General features: G+C 38.8%; 1 protein-coding gene across 1 annotated transcript in view; it reads right to left on the bottom strand.

Moving 5' to 3' along the window:
* Positions 1 to 20,652, bottom strand: part of LOC120539495 (phosphatidylethanolamine-binding protein 4) — a 620,910-nt gene that overhangs the window by 287,785 nt on the left and 312,473 nt on the right. The window contains exon 4 of the mRNA XM_039769605.1: positions 11,849 to 11,947. Coding sequence (XP_039625539.1) covers positions 11,849 to 11,947 — 99 coding nt within the window. The remainder of the gene's footprint in view (positions 1 to 11,848; positions 11,948 to 20,652) is intronic.

Raw genomic sequence — 20,652 nt, 5'->3', positions numbered from 1 at the left:
AGACTCAACAGACCTTTAGCCACCAGGCTTCACTCCAGCCAGGATGATACAATATATTTCATTTATATAACAATTTAGTTAATAATTTTACATAAGAAGTCATAGCATATGATGATTATTTTTATCTTTTGTCTTATTTCACTTCTGTAAATATCAAGAAAAAGTCCATCCATTATCCAACCCGCTATATCCTAACTACAGGGTCACGGGGGTCTGCTGGATCCAATCCCAGCCAACATAGGGCACAAGGCAGGAAACAAATCCCGGGCAGGAAACTGGAGTACCAGGTAGAAACCCACACAGACACGGGGAGAACATGCAAACTCCAAGCAGGGAGGACCCGGGAAGTGAACCCGGGTCTGCTAACTGCAAGGCAGCAGAGCTACCAACTGTACCATCCTCAAGAAAAAGTGAAAAGAAAAATTAAAAATAAATAAAAACTGGGTGTGGAAACATCTATCTATTGTCCATTTTTATTTTTGACCCCATTTGCTCCAACAAATATTAGAAAATTATACATTTCAGCTTTGCATGGTAGCTTTTTTTCCTTTTCGTTTAGAGAACTTTCCAAAATCGTAATGCATGTTGTGCTGGGGAATTCAAGATATTTTATAAAGCTATTAACACATCGATTTAATTATCTTAAAGAAACACAAGAAACATTCCTCCACAATAGTTTTGACAGGAACACTGAAAGCAACTGTATTGTCTACACTTCTGAATGAACAACTAATAATGAAGTCTAGTCAGCTGCAAGATGTACTTTTATTAAATACATATAACAGCTCTAATGTTAGTGTCTTTATGCCATCATGTTTAAAAAACAAAGTTTCAAATTGAAAAATATGCATTATGATGTATGGTTGATCTTAGACATGGAAAAGCTAGTTTTTGTAAAATACACAAAATTAAGTATATTATGGCAACAGCCCTAGCCAGTTATGTGAAATAATAAGTGACTACCAACAGAGAGAAACACATTCACATGCTGGTAAACACTGACAATCCACAGATGGTATCATATTGCAAAACTCTTTTGGGAAAATGTATAAAGTGTTTTAATTTCCATTCTGAGGCACAGTGTTCATTTATGTTGTTAATTATTTATTTAATTATTACTATTTAAGAAATTCCAGTCTGGCTTCTATACCAGTCATAGTATACAAATGATACTAACACATTTTATAAACAACATACTGATATCCTCTGATGAAGGAAATTCCAAAGTAATTATGTGGTTAGATTTGATTGTTTCATTTGACAATAATGACCATTATACTTTGTTACAAAATCAAAAAAATTAGATTGTGCTCAGAGGAGTTGTCCTTGCTAGTACAGTTCATAATTATCAAATCGATTCCAATATGTAGAAATGTGTTGACTATACTTATCATTATACTGAGAAGTTAAATATGGTGTCCTGTACTACAACCTTTACTGTTTTCACTTTACATGCTTGTAAAAGGAACTATCATTAGATAACATAGCATTCATTTCACTCGTATGCCGATGACACCCAATGATACCTTTCTTTTACACCAAATGATGTTTCTCTGATGCTGTACTTGATTAATGTTATCAAAAAGTTAAAGGAGTGGATGAATTTTACTTGTCTCTGAATACAGAAAAAACAGAAATGCTATTTATTAGGGGAAATAATACTGCCTGTAAATTCATGAAGCATATTAAATTCCACTTCATCATTCTCTTTCTGTTTTGTTTAAGTAAAAAGGTCTTTACACACATATTTAAAAAAAAACAAAAACATTTTACGTCTATGGCATGCTGATAGCAGTGTTGTGTTACTTATGTTTTTATAATAGTTACTAGCCGAAGCCCGCCGTAGTAAACGGCGTTGTAAGAATAGGAACAGAAAACAGTGAAAAAGCAATTCAGAAATCAAGAAGAAATAAATACTTCTTGAAATACGCAGTTGTGAATAGGTGTTTTGGTGGTGACGACAGATAATGAGTCGAAAGATCTAACCCCAGAAAATACCACGTACAACTGACCGTGGCTGAAGACTGGTTGTTAGAATTATTGTGAAGAGTAAACAGCATGTGGGTATGAGGAAGGCCGCACTTCTGAAATTTAATTATGTAAATATAATCAATAACAACCCCAAAAAGATGTAGTTGTAGAATGTCTCTAAGTAATTCCTGCAGGTTAATCCAAAAGACTCGTACTACAATATCAGGTCTGTGCTCCGGTCTTTGGGTATCCGACAGTGAACGTAGAATTTCCGGCCAAGCAGGATTACATGTGAAAGTGATAAATAAATGAGGCTGTCCGAATTTATGTACTATGGCCATGGCATCCTACTAGTTTTGTTGCATGTATCTTGGACTTCCTGGAAATGTGGACGGTAATATGATCATTTTGCCTACACGTACGTTGTTATTTTCAGCGTTTGCTTGCAGTGCGTCTGACAGTCCTTTGTATTGTTCCACACGCAAATCTTGTTGTTCTAATCTGAGATAGTTGAGACGAACGCCCTGTGTTTTAACATACGCATCTACGACGTACTGTTGGAATAGTTTGCCGCTGGAGTGCAAAATACTAAATGTATTCCTCATTGCTAATCTGTACGCGTAAAACTGGCATTGAATAAGCCTTATTTGCTTGGCGGTTCTTTTATCGGGAACATGTTGTAAATCTTTGTGCCAGCCAATGTCTCCATAAGGGAATAAAAGTGGGTAAACCATAGGATCGCAATTCATATTGAGCATGGAAATCTGTTTACAGGAGTTGCCTATGGGATAGATGCAAATGTCCCTTTCAGCAGGCGGTTCGCCATCTTCTCTTACGAAAATTGCTGCAACATTGGTGTGACATGTTGGGGCATTGCATAGTCATAAATCCTGCCTAGGGTTTTCCTCGAAAAGCATTCATACAGATGCTGTTGGATTGGACTGAGATTTCATGCAAGTGTTTGTATGATTTAGCGAAGGGTTTGATGGTTCTGTGCATGGAATCTAGTTGGAGAAGTAAATTTTCGCTGCATGCACAGTCTGCTTTATTTTGTAAGTGTACTTCAGAAGTTTGGCGAGAAATGCCTTGTCGGCTGTGTGTGGGCGCGGCTGATTTTGAAGAGGAGCCGCTGGCAGCATGGGGAGGGGTTTGGAAGAGGACGAATAGGAATCGAGAAACACCGTGTCGGCTGCGTGTGGGCGGGACCAGTTTTGAGGTGGAAGCAGGACGAACCAAAAAAGAAATATATACAGTAATCCCTCCTCGATCGCGGGGGTTGCGTTCCAGAACTCCCCTCAATAGATGAAAATCCGCGAAGTAGAAACCATATGTTTGTTTAGTAATTTTTATATATTTTAAGCCCTTATAAACTCTCCCACACTGTTAACATTATTAGAGCCCTCTAGACATGAAATAACACCCTTTAGTCAAAAGTTTAAACTGCGCTCCATGACAAGACAGAGATGACAGTTCTTTCTCACAATTAAAAGAATGCAAATAGATCTTCTTCTCTTCAGGAGCAGAGAATTTCAGAGAGAGAGAGAGAGCGCTTGCAAAGAAAAGCAAACAATCAAAAAATCAATACATGTGCTTTTAAGTTTCCCGCGGCATTTTTTAGAGGAGCGTCAGTATCTTCTAAGCAAACAGCCTCTGTGCAAACAGCCCTCTGCTCACATCTCCTCCATCAGGCGCAGAGAACGTCAGAGAGAGAGAGAGAGAGCGAGATTAAAGAAAATCGCAGAAATCCCCGAACCAGCGAAAAATCTGTGATATATATTTAGATGTGCTTACATTTAAAATCCGCGATAGAGTGAAGCCGCGAAAGTCGAAGTGCGATATAGTGAGGGATTACTGTATAAGAGAAGAGATATGCTGTCCTGACATATTCAATTCCTATGAGTTTCATTTTTTGCTTTATTTTTAGCTAAGCCGATAATCTGTAAGAAGCTATGATTCTGCATATCAGATCTCACAATCTATGCTATGAGAATAAGGGGCCTAGGATTTTTGAAATGAAGGAATGACCTTATCTTCTGCCAAAACTTCAATACTATTCTTAAGACTAAGGGTTTCTTTAAAGAGAAATTATTAAAAGGTTTTGTAAAATAGGCTTCTGGTTCAAGAAAAATATGGACAGGAGTACTGTCAATAGGGTGTGAAAATATAAACCAACCCAAATCAAATGTTATTAGTGCAGCATTGTACTCTAAACACTTAAGATATGGATCAAATTTCTTCTTCTTCTTGCAAGGTAGTTCAGATCCACACCAATCTTATGTAGTAATGTGTGATCTATTAAAATAATATTGTAAATGCTCTACAAAAATCAAAATGTGCTCTGCAAACTCCAAGAGCATCCATGTCTTCTCTTTTCATTATATATATACTATATATATATATATATATATATATATATATATATATATATATATATATACAGTATACATATGCTGTAAATATCCATTAGGTTTTGAAAAAAAAGTTAAAAAAAAGAGTATTTACTAAGACATAACTAATGAAATGTAAATTTTAAAAATAGAAGCTTGTTTGTCTGAATGGCTCCATATCTATCACAAAATATTCATCCATTACCATACCCCCATAAGTTCAGAACTGCTAGGGCCAGAACTTATTGTGACAACACTGGACACCAGGCAGGAACCAGCCCAGGACATGGTGCTAGTTTTTACAACACAATAATCTTAAATTATGCAGTCTATTTATATAATTTTAATCTATTTTAGCTTCTTCTATTACCATGTGAGCTGGTAGACTTTAAGTGAGTTACTAGAGTTAAAAAACTAAATAAATACAAAGACCTAAAATAATCTAACATTACCAGTACTTAATGGCAGTTTGCTTTGTGATCTCCTGTGAGTTTAGCAAAAGCCACTTTCACATGGAAGGGAAAGAGTGACATGGACACATAGAAGATTTGTTTTTTTAAATTGAAACAGAAATGGAGTCAGTCTTTTGCATTATTTGCAGTTAACATAAAGTGCCTACAGATTATCAAAAGAGTAATCAGGAATTAGCTGAACATTGAACATTAGAAACTAACATAACATTCATAATTTCACGTAATCCTGTTCATCTCGTCAATCCTGGTCATGGAGCTGACAGTGTATCAAAAAACAGCACGAGGTGCAAGGTAGCAACCAGGAAAGTATACCAATAACTGTGGAAAAATTACACACACACACTCACTCACTCACAAAGGGCCAGTTTACAATGGCAAATAAATCTATCTCACAGGTCTTTTGAGATGAGGAAGAAAAACACAATGCAGACAAAGGAAGAATACCTAAATTCTACAGAGGCAACATCTGGGTGTGTGATTCTAACCCTGGACGCTGGATCTACAAAGCAACTGCATTATCCAAAGTACAGTACCACCAACATTAAAGAAGTATATGACACAATTAAAGAAAGCATAACTTCAGAAAAACATCCTTTACTAGGTTAGGCCACAAGTTCAGAGTCTAAATATCAAAACATTTAACCAGTATGATATGAAACAACAGTATAAAATATTTAGCTAATCATTAGAATGAAATAATTTAAAATGAATCATACAAGAGGAACAGGATTAGCAGTGAAAACAGGAGCAATCAAACAAACAAAAAAAAAACAATGTTACAGCAAGCCACAGTGTCTGTCTCAGAATTTGAAACTCAAGGTGCCCAAGGAAAAGTGAGAATGAGATTTGCATTCACAGGTCTAATAATTACTTAAAACAAAGCATGATAATGAACAACCAATTAAGCCATCTCAGTTTGTATGTGGTACCTCCATTTTATGAAAAGTACCAAAGCAGAGTCCAGTAACCAATCAGCTGCAAGATGCTGCTGCTGCTGCTGCTTTCATAGAGACAACTATACTGTGACACAAACTTTTACAAGTAGCAGAGCAGGTTTGCTAATTAAAAGTGGCATGGAGATGTATGTGTGAAGGGCCCGAAAGCAAACGAAGCCAGGGTATTTGTAGCAGTGATTTCACACAGACTCAGAGATGTTAGACAATTCTCTAATTAGCTTGGCTGGAAGTTATTTTCGTGAGTCAAAAACAGTGATTCTTCCTGGGGGTAACCCCACTAGATTCTCTTTCTACTGGGCTCTTATGTGAAAATTATGAACATGGTCAGCCTGGCATTTGGAAGGTCCCAAGCTAAGTTGTGAACTGGACACATTTTGTACAAGGCTTTATATTTTCTTTTGCTGAATTGGATTTTCCACTGGAAAATGAGTTCATGTTTATTGCTAAAGCAAGAGATCCATACACCATATGTAAACCTAGTACAATGCTAGATATTTGAGAGAAATGGCACGGAAAAAACTGTATACAGTTGTCAGAGGTGGCTGGGGTGGTGACCCGGCCAGGACGCCCAGGAGGACCGGAGAAGGGCTTGCGCCTTCCCCAGACCAAATGATGTTTCTCTGATGCTGTACTTGATTAATGTTATAAAAAAGTTAAAGGAGTGGATGTCTCTGAATACAGAAAAAACAGAAATGCTATTTATTAGGGGAAATAATGCTGCCTGTAAAATGCTGCTGTACCTGGTTCCTTTGGGGGCTAGAGGTACAGAGCTTTGAAGCTCCACCCTGTAGGGGACTGTGGTCACCGCAAGAGGGCACCCCCATGCCTTTGGAGCCCTGGACCTTAGCACTTCCGCCACACCAGGAAGTGCTGGGGGAAAGAGGAGCAGGGACACCTGGAGTGCTTCCGGGGATACAGCCGACACTTCCACCACACGGGGGCGTGTCGGTGAGAGATTGCCGGGAAGCACCTGGAGCACATCCGGGTGTGAATAAAAGGGGCCGCCTGTATATTGTGAAGGACAGCTGGGAGTCTCACCCAGCTGGGACACCTTCTTAAGGGAAGGACTGGGAGAAGGAGCTTGCATGGGGCAATACCTCCCCTGGGAAGACAGAGGGATGCCTCCCTGCCTTGCTACAGTGCCATGGGGTTGGAGCATGGACACTCAAAACTGTCAGAGCCCATGGCCACTGCTAGGGGAGTGCAAGGGGAATTTCTGAGCAGTACTGCCATCACACCCAGAAGTGCTGCCACAAGAAGATCACTACCACTTCTCCAGGAGGCACAGTCGGGTGGAAGATGACAAAGCTTGCTGGAGGCAGAGAAAGAGAGAGAAGAAAAACAAAGTGCCGTGTGGTAGATTATGCTTAATACTGGGCTGTGAACCATGTACTGATGGCGGGGACTGAAGGGAAATATATACTGTATATTTACAACTATGCCCACGCTCCAATCACGTCTCATTCATGTGAATGCTATTGTCAGACACAGTTCCTGCACTCTCAACTCCAAATGGGGTCGTAAATAAAAGACAAAGAGCAGAAAACAAAGTAGAACGTCGTAAAAAGGTTCAAAAATGTTGGCGTAATACACAAGCAGAGCAGGTACTAAAATTCAAAAGTCTAAAAAACTAATAGTAAAGATTGCATTAGTGCTAACATTTGGAAATTATTACTCTGTGAAATAACGGAACAGCGATAAGAGAAAGAATATATGGACATAGATGATATGACAGAAGTATGTAGTTATTGTTCGGCTTTAAACTTTAAGTCGGAGACTTGTAGATCGTCTAATTCGTGTTGCCATCAGGGAAAAGTATTGCTTCTTTCCAATGAAGAGGCGTATCCACGAGAATTAAAAGATTTGTTGTTTGGTGAAAGTGAAATCCACATATGCAAATGGCAGAGACCCGAAGAGGTGCATAGCACAGGCCGGGGTTGGCGAGCGAAACGAGCAGGGGGCAAAGCTCCCCAGTATATATATATCGGCACTCACCCACCCCACAACCCCCACCCCCAGGGCTGCGCTTCACGCTAGCCACTTGGTGTCTCTGCCTCTCGCATTGTGAAAGGGGGAGGGTGGCTGAACACATGCTAAACACGGATCAACTGCTGGCTTGCTGCTAGCTGCTACCGAGCTGCGTGATCTGCATGTCGCACTACGCGACGATCATTTAAAAGCCTGTACAACAGCTGTCCTTTTGTCTCATTTCATTGTCTCGTGGGATGTTAAAATGTCTCCGAGAAATTGTTTGTAAGTAGGGCGTGATGTGTAAGAAGTCTTGCGGGACTTCAAAGTGTCTCTCCGATATGATCACATCTTGACCCAAAATTTTTTTATTTTTTTATATATTGTGGTGGACGCCCAGGACCCACGCCAGGCCAGCATGCCCCTTTGGCACTGAATCCTAGAGAGCAGCCATGGGAGACTTATTTCTTCCCCCGGATCACTTGGTGGCAGCCCCTTGGGTTGCATCGGGGCCACAATTCTAGAATACCGGAGCTCATCCCAGTTTGACTCCGTGGCCACCACCAGGGGGAGCTGCACGGCTCCCTGAGCCCATGTGGGCTGTAATGCAGCCACACCCGGAAGTGCAGCCTGAATTAGGTTAATTATCACCTGAAGCATTTCTGGGTGGGCTATAAGAGGAGCCTGCAGCCACTACTCAAGACACCAGAGTCGGAGGACAAAGCTGCCTGGGAGGAGTGGAAGAAGAAGATTGTGTTGGTGTTTTTCTTTTGTGTGTTTTGGGGACTGTGTAGGGCCTGTGAGACATGGGGAAGACGTGCCCCATGGCTGAAGAAAATTAAATTTTTTTGTTTCATTTTTACGTGCCTCCGTTGTCAGTCTATGTCGGGTCGACGCCAACAGAGCATTTTTGCCACTATATATATATATATATATATATATATATATATACACACACACACAAAAACAAAGCACAAGGGTTTGATCCATTCATTCATAAATCTTTAGAAATCTTCAAAGTGAACAATTTTTATTTAACAGAGCAGTTTTTTTAAAAGGTGGCAAAGTGACAGACTGGCTAGTGTTGCTGCTTTGGAGGTCCAGATTGCTAGGTTCCATTCCAGGTATAGGCACCATCATTGTGTACTTTACACCTTCTCCTTTTTCCCTTGTGTGGTCAGATTATTTGGTGACTCTAAATTGAAGCAGTATGAGTAACTGTGAGTATGTGCTGGAATGGACTAGTGCCCAGGAGTGGTTCCTGCCTTGTTGTGAATGGGCTTAAGAAAATTAGAAAATATATGAATAGAATTAGCTTTTCTATAGTGAAGAACATTCTGTGAAGCTTTACATGAACAGAGCTATAGTACAATAATTTACATGCAAGTTAAATGTGTTACATTAAATGGGTTACAGAGTGAGTCAGACTTGCTGACTGATCTGCCAACCATAGGGGCTTACAGCACAGAGTCTTAGCCACTAGACTAAATCGCTTACAATTCAAGATTTCAGGGAACAGCAGTTTCTCCTAGCAACAATGTGTATTATACAAGAAATGTAACCTGGATGGGATACCAGTCCTGCTAATGCTCAGTCTTGCACAGAGTCACCAATATTAACAATAGCAAGTCTTCGGACTATAGGAGGAAGGAAAATGTTTGTGATGAAAGCATGTAACCATGGGGGTTACAAGTGCTTAAGCCAACGAACATCTGTTCCACAGTGTCATCCTACATCCATTTATATATATATAATGTTGGAAAAACAAAAGATGGGTATTCTAAGTAGCTGTTTAGCAAGTATATAGTAAGGCTAGAGAAGAACATCATTCAGTGGTAGCCACCTACTCATAGTTTCATGAAAAGGGGCAGCACGAGGAAGCTAAATGACTTGCCAGCCAGGAAATGGCCACTGACTTTTTAAAGAGCAATCTAAAGTAGAGGCACAGGATGGAATCAGTTGCAATATTCTAATTTCCTATGCAGCCTTCAACAAGAGGTCACCAACCTAATGCCAGGTGACATCAAAAAACTTATGGTATGTATTGCCAACTGGCAACAATTGCAAATATGACTAGAGGAACATACAACACTTACACTTCAAGAATAAAATATATGAAACTGGTTATAATTATACACTACATTCAAAGACCCTGATTGTGAAAACACTGTAGCAGAGTTTTACTCCTCCGCCATCCTTTTTTAATCTACTTATTCAGTTCAGATTATAGGAGGAAAAGTTTCAACGCAGGAACCAACCCAGGACAAGGTGAGGCTCCATTGTAAGGCACAATTGCACATGCCCCACACTTACTAATGCCGGACAAGTTACATTTATCAGTTAACAGTATCTGCACAATTTACTGACAAGTGATCATGCAAACTACACATAGAATTCCAACCTAGACATTGCAGGACTCTCAAGCTGTGAGGCAGGAGTGTTAACCATTGTGCTATTGTGGTGTCCCATTCATTCTCCAATGTTTATTAAATCTGTTTTTCTAAACAAACAGCCTCCATCAACTACTACCAGTTCATCAAACAAGGGTTTCAAATTAAAAGTGAAAGAGACTCTACAGTATTTGCATGGAACAGGAGGCACTGAATCTAATTCTCCACTCAATATGTAAGCTTCATATGCTCACATAGAAAGAGAGAAAGAGAGAGAGAAGTAGTCTAGCTCTTATATCTGTAATAATCTAAAGGTATATTGCACTGACTTGGAGTGCTCACTTGTTTCAGAAAATGAAAGAACCATTTCTGTTGTGCAACCCGCTGGTTTTATTTAATAACTCTTTACTTGACTGGTTGGGGAAAGAGAACTGCAACACCAGCAATGACTACATATGCAGACTGAGGTTGCTGTTACTGGGCCATATTCTCTTCTATGAGAGAATCTAATCATTTTTATACATCCTGGCCCAGGTGGCTGAGTGGGTAGCATCCAGGTTTGAAAGCTTTAATTCACAGCTATAGTTTAAACTACAGAAAACAAGGAGACTAGATGACATGATTTTAAACTGATGAGACCTAAAATCAGTCCATATTTCAACTCTTTACTTACTGGGCCATTCAGGTGACTGAAAAAAAGAGTGTGTTGTCTAATAAGGAACCATTCTGTTTCTTAAGTCTATTGTGAAATGAACTGAATTGACTCTCTAGTGTAATTAGCAAAAAGCCTTATAGCAATAGAAGGTTTACGTAGACACATCAGCAGTTCTGAAACTCTACACTGACTGGGTAATGCAATCTTGTACCCAAGGAGATTCAGCAAGTATTCCATATAAAGATGCTGCCTGTAATTCAAAGTGAAATATGGCTGCAAAAGACAGTTAAGTGAACAGGCGCAGAAAGATGGCATTGGAACTGAATAATTCTACCAAAATATCCTTACAGTTCGTACGTTGCCGGCAACCAGTCTCTTCAATTCCTAGCATTCTGTATAATCACCATTGCACATCCAAGAGGTTGGCCTTAATGTTACTGCTTAACTGTTATAGCAATGCATTAATTAAAGCTTTTCAAGACCCGTTGAAATTCTACGCATTGTTGCTATGCAAGTGCACAACCCCCTCCCTTTTTGTCATAGAAACCTCCATCTTTGCCAGTCATCTCCTGAGGACACAATTCTTATCCTTCAGCCAGGATACATTAAAATAACAATAAATATACTTTTTGGCTCGTCATGTAATAAAACATTGTAACTTGATGTACTTTGCATTCATACACATGTGCACTCACCAATATAGATATATGAAGTGCATATAAACAGTTCATAGTGAAATTTAAAGGCATTTATAAAGTTAATTTCCACTGCTTTTTGTCTTCAGATTTCCACCTAAAAATCAACACCATTGTTCTCATACTTTTATCCCATAAGGGAAGGTGTTACTGAATTGCTACAATTCTAAATATAGATGCAGAAGTATCACAAAAAATAAATAAATGCCAAGAAAAAAAAAAAAAACCTTTCTAGTTAGTTTAATATGCAAGATAAAATGATGGAAAACATGCAGGAGGGAAAGAAAAGATACACAAAGTGTGTGTTACAAATGAGCAGCCATAAGGGTGGACATAATGGAAGCACTACTCACAGGGATGTCAGTGACGAGCCAGTGTCGCCAGAATTTTCGCGTGGGACTGTTGCGACTCGGAGCATCTGGGTCTACCATAATCAGAACGTATTTCTTTGCCTGAAAAAGAAAAACAAACACAAGAGCATAATGTAAATAGATCAAAATAAAATGGCTTTGTGAGAAAAAAAAAGAAAAAGACTATAAGGCTGGGCTGGGAGCTTTAAATTGCAATTGGCAATTATATTATAACATTCTTAAATTCACTTAATCCAATTTAGGGTCGTAGGAGATCAGAGCTTATCAAGGGCAGCACTGGGCACAAGACAGAAATAAAGTTTGAAGGGGATGCCATCTACTGCAGGGTCCACTTAAATAAATACTTACCTGGGGCCAATTAAAAATGGTAATATATCTTTGGGATGCAGGAGGAAAGCCAAAGTATCCTAAGAGAAATAACACACCACACTTGGGGAAAACATGCAAAATCCATATTGAGAGCAACAAAGTCACAGGATTTGAACCCTGTACCCTGGATTTGTGTAGCAGTGCTAACCACCGTGCATCCTACACATAATTATCAACCTTAGATGGTTAGTTTAACACAGAATGTTGGCACAGTGTTTAGTGCATCTATTGTCCTGGGTGTGAACGCCAAGCCCAATTGTTGTCTGAGTGGAATGTGTACATTTCCTAGTGTTGTTGAGTAAATGTTCCTCCAGGTACTCAAGTTTTCCTCCAGTATCCCCAAAGATGTGTAAGGTGGGTGGATTGGCAACTCTAAATTGGCCCCAGTGGGAATGTGTGTGGGTGTGCCTTCTGATGAACTGGCACACTGCCCAGGGCTGTTTCCTGCCTTGAACTCAAGTGCAGCCATCATAGCCTCCCATGACCCTGAAGAATGTATATATGTAGGTAAAAGCTATTTGCTATTTCATATTTTCTCTCTCACAGGTCAAATCATTTTAACCAAAGTAGGACACATCTGTAGCTTTCAGCTTGCTTCCGTAAATTTGCCACTAATAGGCATGCCCAAATCACGCTGTACTGGCACTATATGCTGCTCACTGTAAAGCTGAATTTGCTGCGATGTCTAACCTGCCACCTCCTTATTCTTAAAATCTTGTCAAAATTATTACTGTCACTTTCTAACCCAGTGACTAGGCAACTTGCAATGATTTATGTTGCATTCGTTTTTCCTCCAACTATCTGCAAATCAATTTTCAACCGGATTGTCCACTTTTCAGATTAAACATCATAGTTCCAAAATACGACACCAGCTCTACGAGTCTGGTGAATTAGTAAGCATGTGATCCGACAACCTTAAGGCAGTTTAAGTTTACAGCACGTGATCCGTGAAACAACACATTGGTATTAATTGAATCAGACAAAAAAATCACATTAAAAGTTAGGCGACAGAGAAGCCCACTTTAGGATTTCAGCAGGGCTACCACAAGATATTCTAAAAGATGTCCTCAGTTATTGTGAGAGAAATTCTAAACAGGAGAAGAAAGTTGGGCTCTTGTAGACAGAATAGCTGGCAGGATCCAACAGCCCCGACTGGCTCTCAGCGCCTGCATTTCAGCAGCATGCAAGCAGATTGAATGAGCGTGTGTACAGGTTTTAGAACATGCTGGCACTCAGCCTAAAATCTGCTGGACCATATGATTGCTTTCTTATTTTGCACATTCCCAGTGAAGCAAACGGACAGAGACATCATGCCCAGCCTCTCTGATTAGGCTTGGCACGCTCAGAATGAACACGGCACTTGAAATCTTCTCCATTAGCGCTTTCTGTGATGCCACAATAGTGCAGGATGGGACAAGAAGTTGTCATTCTGCAGGCTAAAGCCAAAAATGGCCCATTGGTGCCGCAGTAAAAGATAGATGAGCGCAGTCTATGTCTGCATTTAGACTCTTCATAAAAATATAGGATATGCTTAAAAAGGAGTAGATAATAAAAATAACAATAATAATAATAATAAAACAGACCTTTGAATATTATTAATACATGTTAAGAGATGAATACTTAATGAACTTACAAAGGATGTAGGCCAAGATTATGTCTTTCATAGATTGCTGCAACAATAACTTCCAGCTCTCTTTCATGATACAAAAGTGAATCAAATACACTTATGAATGTATAGATGGCCTAAATATGACCAGAATATAAAAAGTGGTGCTATTCAAAAGGCTGGAATTAAATCTAATTCCAACCTGACAAAATTCAACCAAGTAGGAGGAAATTTAACGTTGCACAATCTTCCGCTCATGTGCTCAAGTGAAAGAAGTATAAGGAGAGTGCAAATCTTGGCTCCTACAGGTCTTAATATATATTTTTTCCCCGATTAAATCTTTTCATTTCCTCTTCTTATATAAGTACATTCTGGCTAAGTAGCCTATGCATAAGAGACAGATTGCCCCCGTAGCCAGTGCTCATTTGAAGCCATCTGTATAAATATGTATTTAAATGAAATAAAATGAGCCCCCCTTCCCACCTATGATTGCTTACAGTCTAAATGCTGCACAGACTCTTACATTTATCTGTTGCTGTAGCAGGCACCAAAGAATTACAGTAGCTGAAAGGCTGATCATTTACAGATTGGTTGAACTAGCTACGTGGAGAGGCAGCCATCCTTCCAGAAGGACCCGTTTTTTCAGTAGTTTTCTGGAACAACCCTAACAGGGTTTTGGTGTCCCAGCAAAACTGCTGTGGTTGAATTAAATTAAACTAGTGTGAGCAGGAGAGAGGGGCTGGAAAGATGAAACAAGAAAGAAGAACTGACATATTGGAGGAGAAACCTTAAGAAGCTAGCCAGATATTTTAAACAATGTAAGCTCAGTTGTGATGTTGAAAAGGGGTAGAGGGAATGTGAGGAAAGATCTAACTTGTCTCAATGAGTATTTGTTATTTTTGAGAAATACCCCAAAATCTTGTTAGCAAGGAACTTTATTTAGGCGCCCCAGAGTTGCCCATATTGAGTGAAACACTCAACATGCCAATTTATTCAGGGATAAATTCATATATGTGTCTCTGTCTCCCATCTCAGTGGTCTTTAAAGTTCAGAAAGTATCCCTTTGACAAAAGTCTTCAGATGGAAAGTGAATAATAATCATGCAGGATTCAAATACAGTTACAGTTCTTCTTAGGAGACTGTCCTTTAACATGGATTTTGACATCGTTTACATGTTCTATAACTCCGTGATTGTCAGTGTAATTCTCTATGCCGTCATGTGCTAGGCCGGTAACATCGCCTCAAGACTGAGTCAACAAGCTCAGTTGTGGGATGCACTCCAAATCCACTGAAGGTAGAAGTAGAGGACAGAATAAAGACAAACCAGAAGGCCATTATGAAACAGTACTTTTAACTACTGAGTGATGTAAAAAGTACTTAACCATACTTGATTAAAAATTAAGATGCTCTTCTGGAAATTGACCCAAGTAAAAGTAAAATTTGCACTACTCAAATAGAAGTTTTAATTTACCTGATATTAATTTAGTTAAGCATCAAAAGTAAATGCAAATTTTGCAGCCCTACCTGTTTTATATATAGTCAAAGAAATCTTACAAATGTAAGATAATTCAGACAACCTTCTTTTTTGGTTGTAGGTCATATTAAAATCAATGCACTATGAAACCAAGGAACTTCAACTTGAAGCAGCATTAGCAGAGACCTTAATGAGTGCATCAAAATTAAGTGAGTAGACATACAGTACAGGCTTTATGTTCTTTAAGAAGGACTTAACCTGTCATGGAGAACCTCTTTGTAAAATTTATTTTTGTAATGCAAACACTTAATTAAAATGAATTTAAATGGTAAACATTCTTAAGCATTTTCTAGCTCTAAAAATGACCCTTATTTGTGTCCAAATAACACTGAAGTACATTACAGAATAGACAGATTTAATGATAAGATTAGTCATCAGAACAAAACCTAAATAATATTTAATAAAGTGTTTTACCTAGACCTTATTACTTTAAGCTTTACATTAAAAAAAAGAATCTGTTTTAACGATGTGTTTACATAGATTGTGTTCCAAATAACAGTATAGTATTTATAAAAGGTGTCATTTTGCTTGACTTCTCACTCTATACAACTCTAAGCAACTGACACGCAGGTAAACAGATCTGAGCTGAGAAAACTGTGCGGGGTGGGGATGTGATAGCAGGCTGCTTGCTGTTTGCTGCTTATCCACACATTTACAGGACAAAAGACGCTGACGGAGAGGTGCGAAGCGTTTTAAGCTGGGATGGATCTATGAGTTTTTTCGTAGGCTCTGGTAATTATAGTGTTAAGGCTGAGCTTCCCCACATTGTCAGTATCTGCTATTATTTTAAAGGAGAAAAATACACACACAGAGATCTTTCACAGCTCTGGGCATCATGAAAACTTTTTTCTGACCTAAAAGCCCTTTTTTATTTTTTTAATACTACACCCTTCCAAAAAGAATCTGGCACATTGTTTAATATGCTTATCTAACATATTGATTAAAGAGGAATGTGTGTGCTTGTTTAAAATGTGAAATCACACTGTTGAACTTATTTCATTCCAATTTTGCACTGATTCCCCATTTGTGCAAGGGAAGACTGCAGAATTATTCTTTTTTTTTAATTTGGTTGGTACCAAAGCTGCTTCAGGTCCCCCCTCTAGATACTAATAAAATAACATTCTCAAACTTGCTTAATCAAATTCAGGGTTATGGGAGGCCTTGACAAGCAGCCCAGAAACAGATACCATTCCATTGTAGAGCTCACTTGTTCATATACTTACATTTAAACTGGGTAAATTTGAAACACAGCACCAAAAAACAAAAAAAAAACAAAAAAAAAACAAAGCATTGTGGACACTAGAGGCGCTGTTGCCCCGTTGAACCCACCAGACAGACGTCCAGGACACACGTGTAAAAGCACCAAGAATAATATTTAAATATTTTTCTTAAAAAAAGTGCACAAAGCACCGCACACTCCACAAATCTCCACTATTCAATAATCACAATAAAAATACACAATAATCAAATCCTCCACTCCCAGCAGCTCCGTTCCTTTACCACCCAACTCCAGCTCGCCCTGCTGGGTTTTCCACAGTCCTTTTAAAGTCCATGATCCGGAAGCAATCCTTCTCCGGGTCAAACTCTGCATCATCCTTTCTCAAGTGTCCTGGAAGTACCGTTGGGCATCCATCCTCTGGACTCTGAAGTACTTCCAGGTTGGTGTAACAATAATAGTGCCTAGGTTCTTGGTGAGCTCACCCTAGCGGCACCCACGGCATCCAACAGGGCTGAAGAAACCGCCTCCATGTCCCATGCTGCCCTGTGGGAATCCAGGGAACCATTTCCGTCCAGGGGAGCTGCCATCTAGCATCCCGGGAGATGTAGTGGTCTGAAAAGGCTATTTTTCCTTTTTCTTTTAGTTGAGGGACTGAAACGCCGACCGTTCATCACAGCATATTAACAACAAAAGTAGTATAATCTGCACTTTGATTGGCTCCTAAAATGTATTTCCAATGTAAGTTGTAAATAGAGAAAAGACTGGCAGCAAATAATGCTATGAGTTTCAAACCTATAATAAAAAAATTACAAATTAAGCATGACAATACATGCCATTTATTACTTGGGGATATGGTTGTTCTTAAGAAAAAGGCTAAAAAGGTGTCATGTATTGTATAAAGCAAACAGGCAGTTTAACTCTCACCTCTAACTCACTGAGTGACTCTCAATACGTAACATAATCTGATGGTGCCACATAAATATACATAAAAAATGGTGATGTTCTTTGGTACATATAAAGCAATTAGGATGATGTTCTCTACAGAAACAGTCTATATACATTAAAGGCTCTGTGTTTGGTTTTATAAAAAAAGATCTTTGAATGTTCTGCTCTATTTTGAATGCCAAACACACTTGGCATGTGACACTTTCCAATTTCCAATGCTACAATCAGAAGTGAAAAGGGAAGATTGTTTTTTTAGAGAATACATTTTTCAGTTTTCAGCACAACCCATTGAGGCTTGTCCCTTTATGTTGAACTGAAAGCCAGGCTTCTAGTTGACTATCACATAAAGGCAGGATATATAATTGACATTACCTAAAGGAGGAAAAGAACAACTCGGGAGTCCAAATGATTAGCACAGTGTTTGCAAATCAAACCTGTTTAGACTAACAACGTTAGAAGGGATCATTGTGCACAAAGAAAAGACAGAAGTGTTCCAAAGGCAAACTAAACTATTTCACAACAGAATTGACCCTACAGTTAGGTCTATAAATATTTGAACAGAGATAACTTTTTTCTAATTTTGGTTCTGCACATTACCACGATAAATTTTAAATGAAACAACTCAGATGCAGTTGAAGTGCAGACTTTCAGCTTTAATTCAGTGGGGTAAAGAAAACGATTGCATAAAAACGTGAGGCAAATAAAGCATTTTTTTAACACAATCCCTTTATTTCAGGGGCTCAAAAGTAATCGGACAAATTTAATAACCGGAAATAAAATGTTCATTTCTAATAATTGGTTGAAAACCCGTTGCTGGCAATGACAGCCTGAAGTCTTGAACTTATGGACATCACCAGATGCTGGGTTTAAGATCAGCTGACTGACTTGGCCATTCAAGAATTTTCCACTTGTTTGCTTTAATAAAATCCTGGGTTGCTTTGGCTGTATGTTTTGGGTCATTGTCCATCTATATCATGAAATGACGCCCAATCAATTTGACTGCATTTAGCTGGAATTGAGCAGATAGTATGTCTCTGAACACTTCAGAATTCATTCGGCTGCTTCTGTCCTGTGTCACATCATCAATAAACACTAGTATCCCAGTCCCAGTGCCACTGGCAGCCATGCATGCCCAAGCCATCACACTGCCTCCAACGTGTTTTACAGATGATGTGGTATCCTTTGGATAATGAGCTGTTCCACACCTTCTCCATACTTTTTTCTTGCCATCATTCTAGTAGAGGTTGATCTTGGTTTCATCTGTCCAAAGAATGTTTTTCCAGAACTGTGCTGGCTTTTTAAGATGTTCTTTAGCAAAGTCCAATCTAGCCTTTCTATTCTTGAGTCTTATGAGTGGCTTACACCTTGCAGTGCACCCTCTGTATTTACTTTCATGCAGTCTTCTCTTTATGATAGACTTGGATATGAATACGCCTACCCCCTGGAGAGTGTTGTTCACTTGGTTGGCTGTTGTGAAGTGGTTTCTCTTCACCATGGAAATGATTCTGCAATCATCCACCACTGTTGTCTTCCGTGGACGTCCAGGTCTTTTTGCGTTGCTGAGTTCACCAGTGCTTGCTTTCTTTCTCAGGATGTACCAAACTGTAGATTTTGCCACTCATAATATTGTAGCAATTTCTCGGATGGGTTTTTTCTGTTTTCGCAGCTTAAGGATGGCTTCTTTCACCTGCATGGAGAGCTCCTTTGACCGCATGTTGTCTGTTCACAGCAAAATCTTCCACATGCAAGCACCACACCTCAAATCAACTCCAGGCCTTTTATCTGCTTAATTGATAATGACATAACGACAGACTTACCCACACCTGCCCATGAAATAGCCTTTGAGTCAATTGTCCAATTACTTTTGAGACCCTGAAATGATGGGATTGTGTTAAAAAATGCTTTAGTTGCCTCACATTTTTATGCAATCTTTTTGTTCAACCCACTGAATTAAAGCTGAAAGTCTGCACTTCAACTGCATCTGAGTTGTTTCATTTAAAATTCAATGTGGTAATGTACAGAACCAAAATTAGAAAAAAATTGTGTCTGTCCAAATATTTATGGACCCAACTATAAGTTATTCATTCATTTATTTAGTTTGTGAACCTGTTTATTGCAGTACTCGACTGTAGGGGACCACAGCAGACAGCACGAGGCTCAAAAAACACACAAAAAACAAACACATGAAGAAAGAGAGAAAAAACAGTAACTCTGCACAAAAAAAGAAAACAAACACAATAGCCGCAAAAAAGTATCTCTGCACAGAAGGCAAGTCCAGAAAGAACATGCAAACTCTGTACAGATCTGGAAACAAATTAAGGGCATCTTTACAAATTATGGCATACTACGTGTTATTGAGCAATTCCTATATTCCTCATATGATACTTAGATGCTTAGTTAATTCTTTTTATTCAGCCAATACAATAAAGAAAGTAAAGTACAGATATTTATGATTTAAAATATATCAGGCAAGTTCAATTCAATTAAAAGAGCATACACCAAATGACAATGATTTTTTGTCATAGGTCCAACCTTAAATATTTAATACATTGATGTATTAGGTACAGTATATAGGTGTATAGGGTCATTATTTACACAACACAGAGAAAGTCTTAACTTCCATGTTTTATGATATATTATGAGTGCATTGGTATCTGCTGAAATGGTAGATTTAAAAGTCAAAAGTTACAATGGAACAAAGGAAAAAACATTAAATAAAAAATATTAAAAACATAAAACTTAGTTAAAATAATCATGAAGGATAACTCATGTATTTTCTACTATACAGTATATCTGCTCAGGATGACAGCCAGCTTCCTCAGTGTCAGTGACTTGTCTTTATGTTTGCCTTGCGATGGCTTGTACTTCTATAGCTGCTTAATTTCTGCATAGCAAAAAAATGCTACTAGCACATGGCTCCTTATAATCTTGACCCTGAACAGGACAGGCAGGCTGTGGACCAAAAAAAGGATAGATGGATGGACGGACGGACGTCAAACATAAAAAAGCAGTTTGTTCTGTTTCTGAAGAGAAACAAATAATCAGATGGCAGCCTCAGAGAACATCCATAATAGCAGAGCTGTGCATTCAGCACCACAGGAACACCACAGATG

The sequence above is a fragment of the Polypterus senegalus genome, chromosome 11, assembly GCF_016835505.1.
Source record: "Polypterus senegalus isolate Bchr_013 chromosome 11, ASM1683550v1, whole genome shotgun sequence".
Taxonomy (NCBI): domain Eukaryota; kingdom Metazoa; phylum Chordata; class Cladistia; order Polypteriformes; family Polypteridae; genus Polypterus; species Polypterus senegalus.
This window is presented reverse-complemented; position numbering and strand designations above follow the sequence as displayed.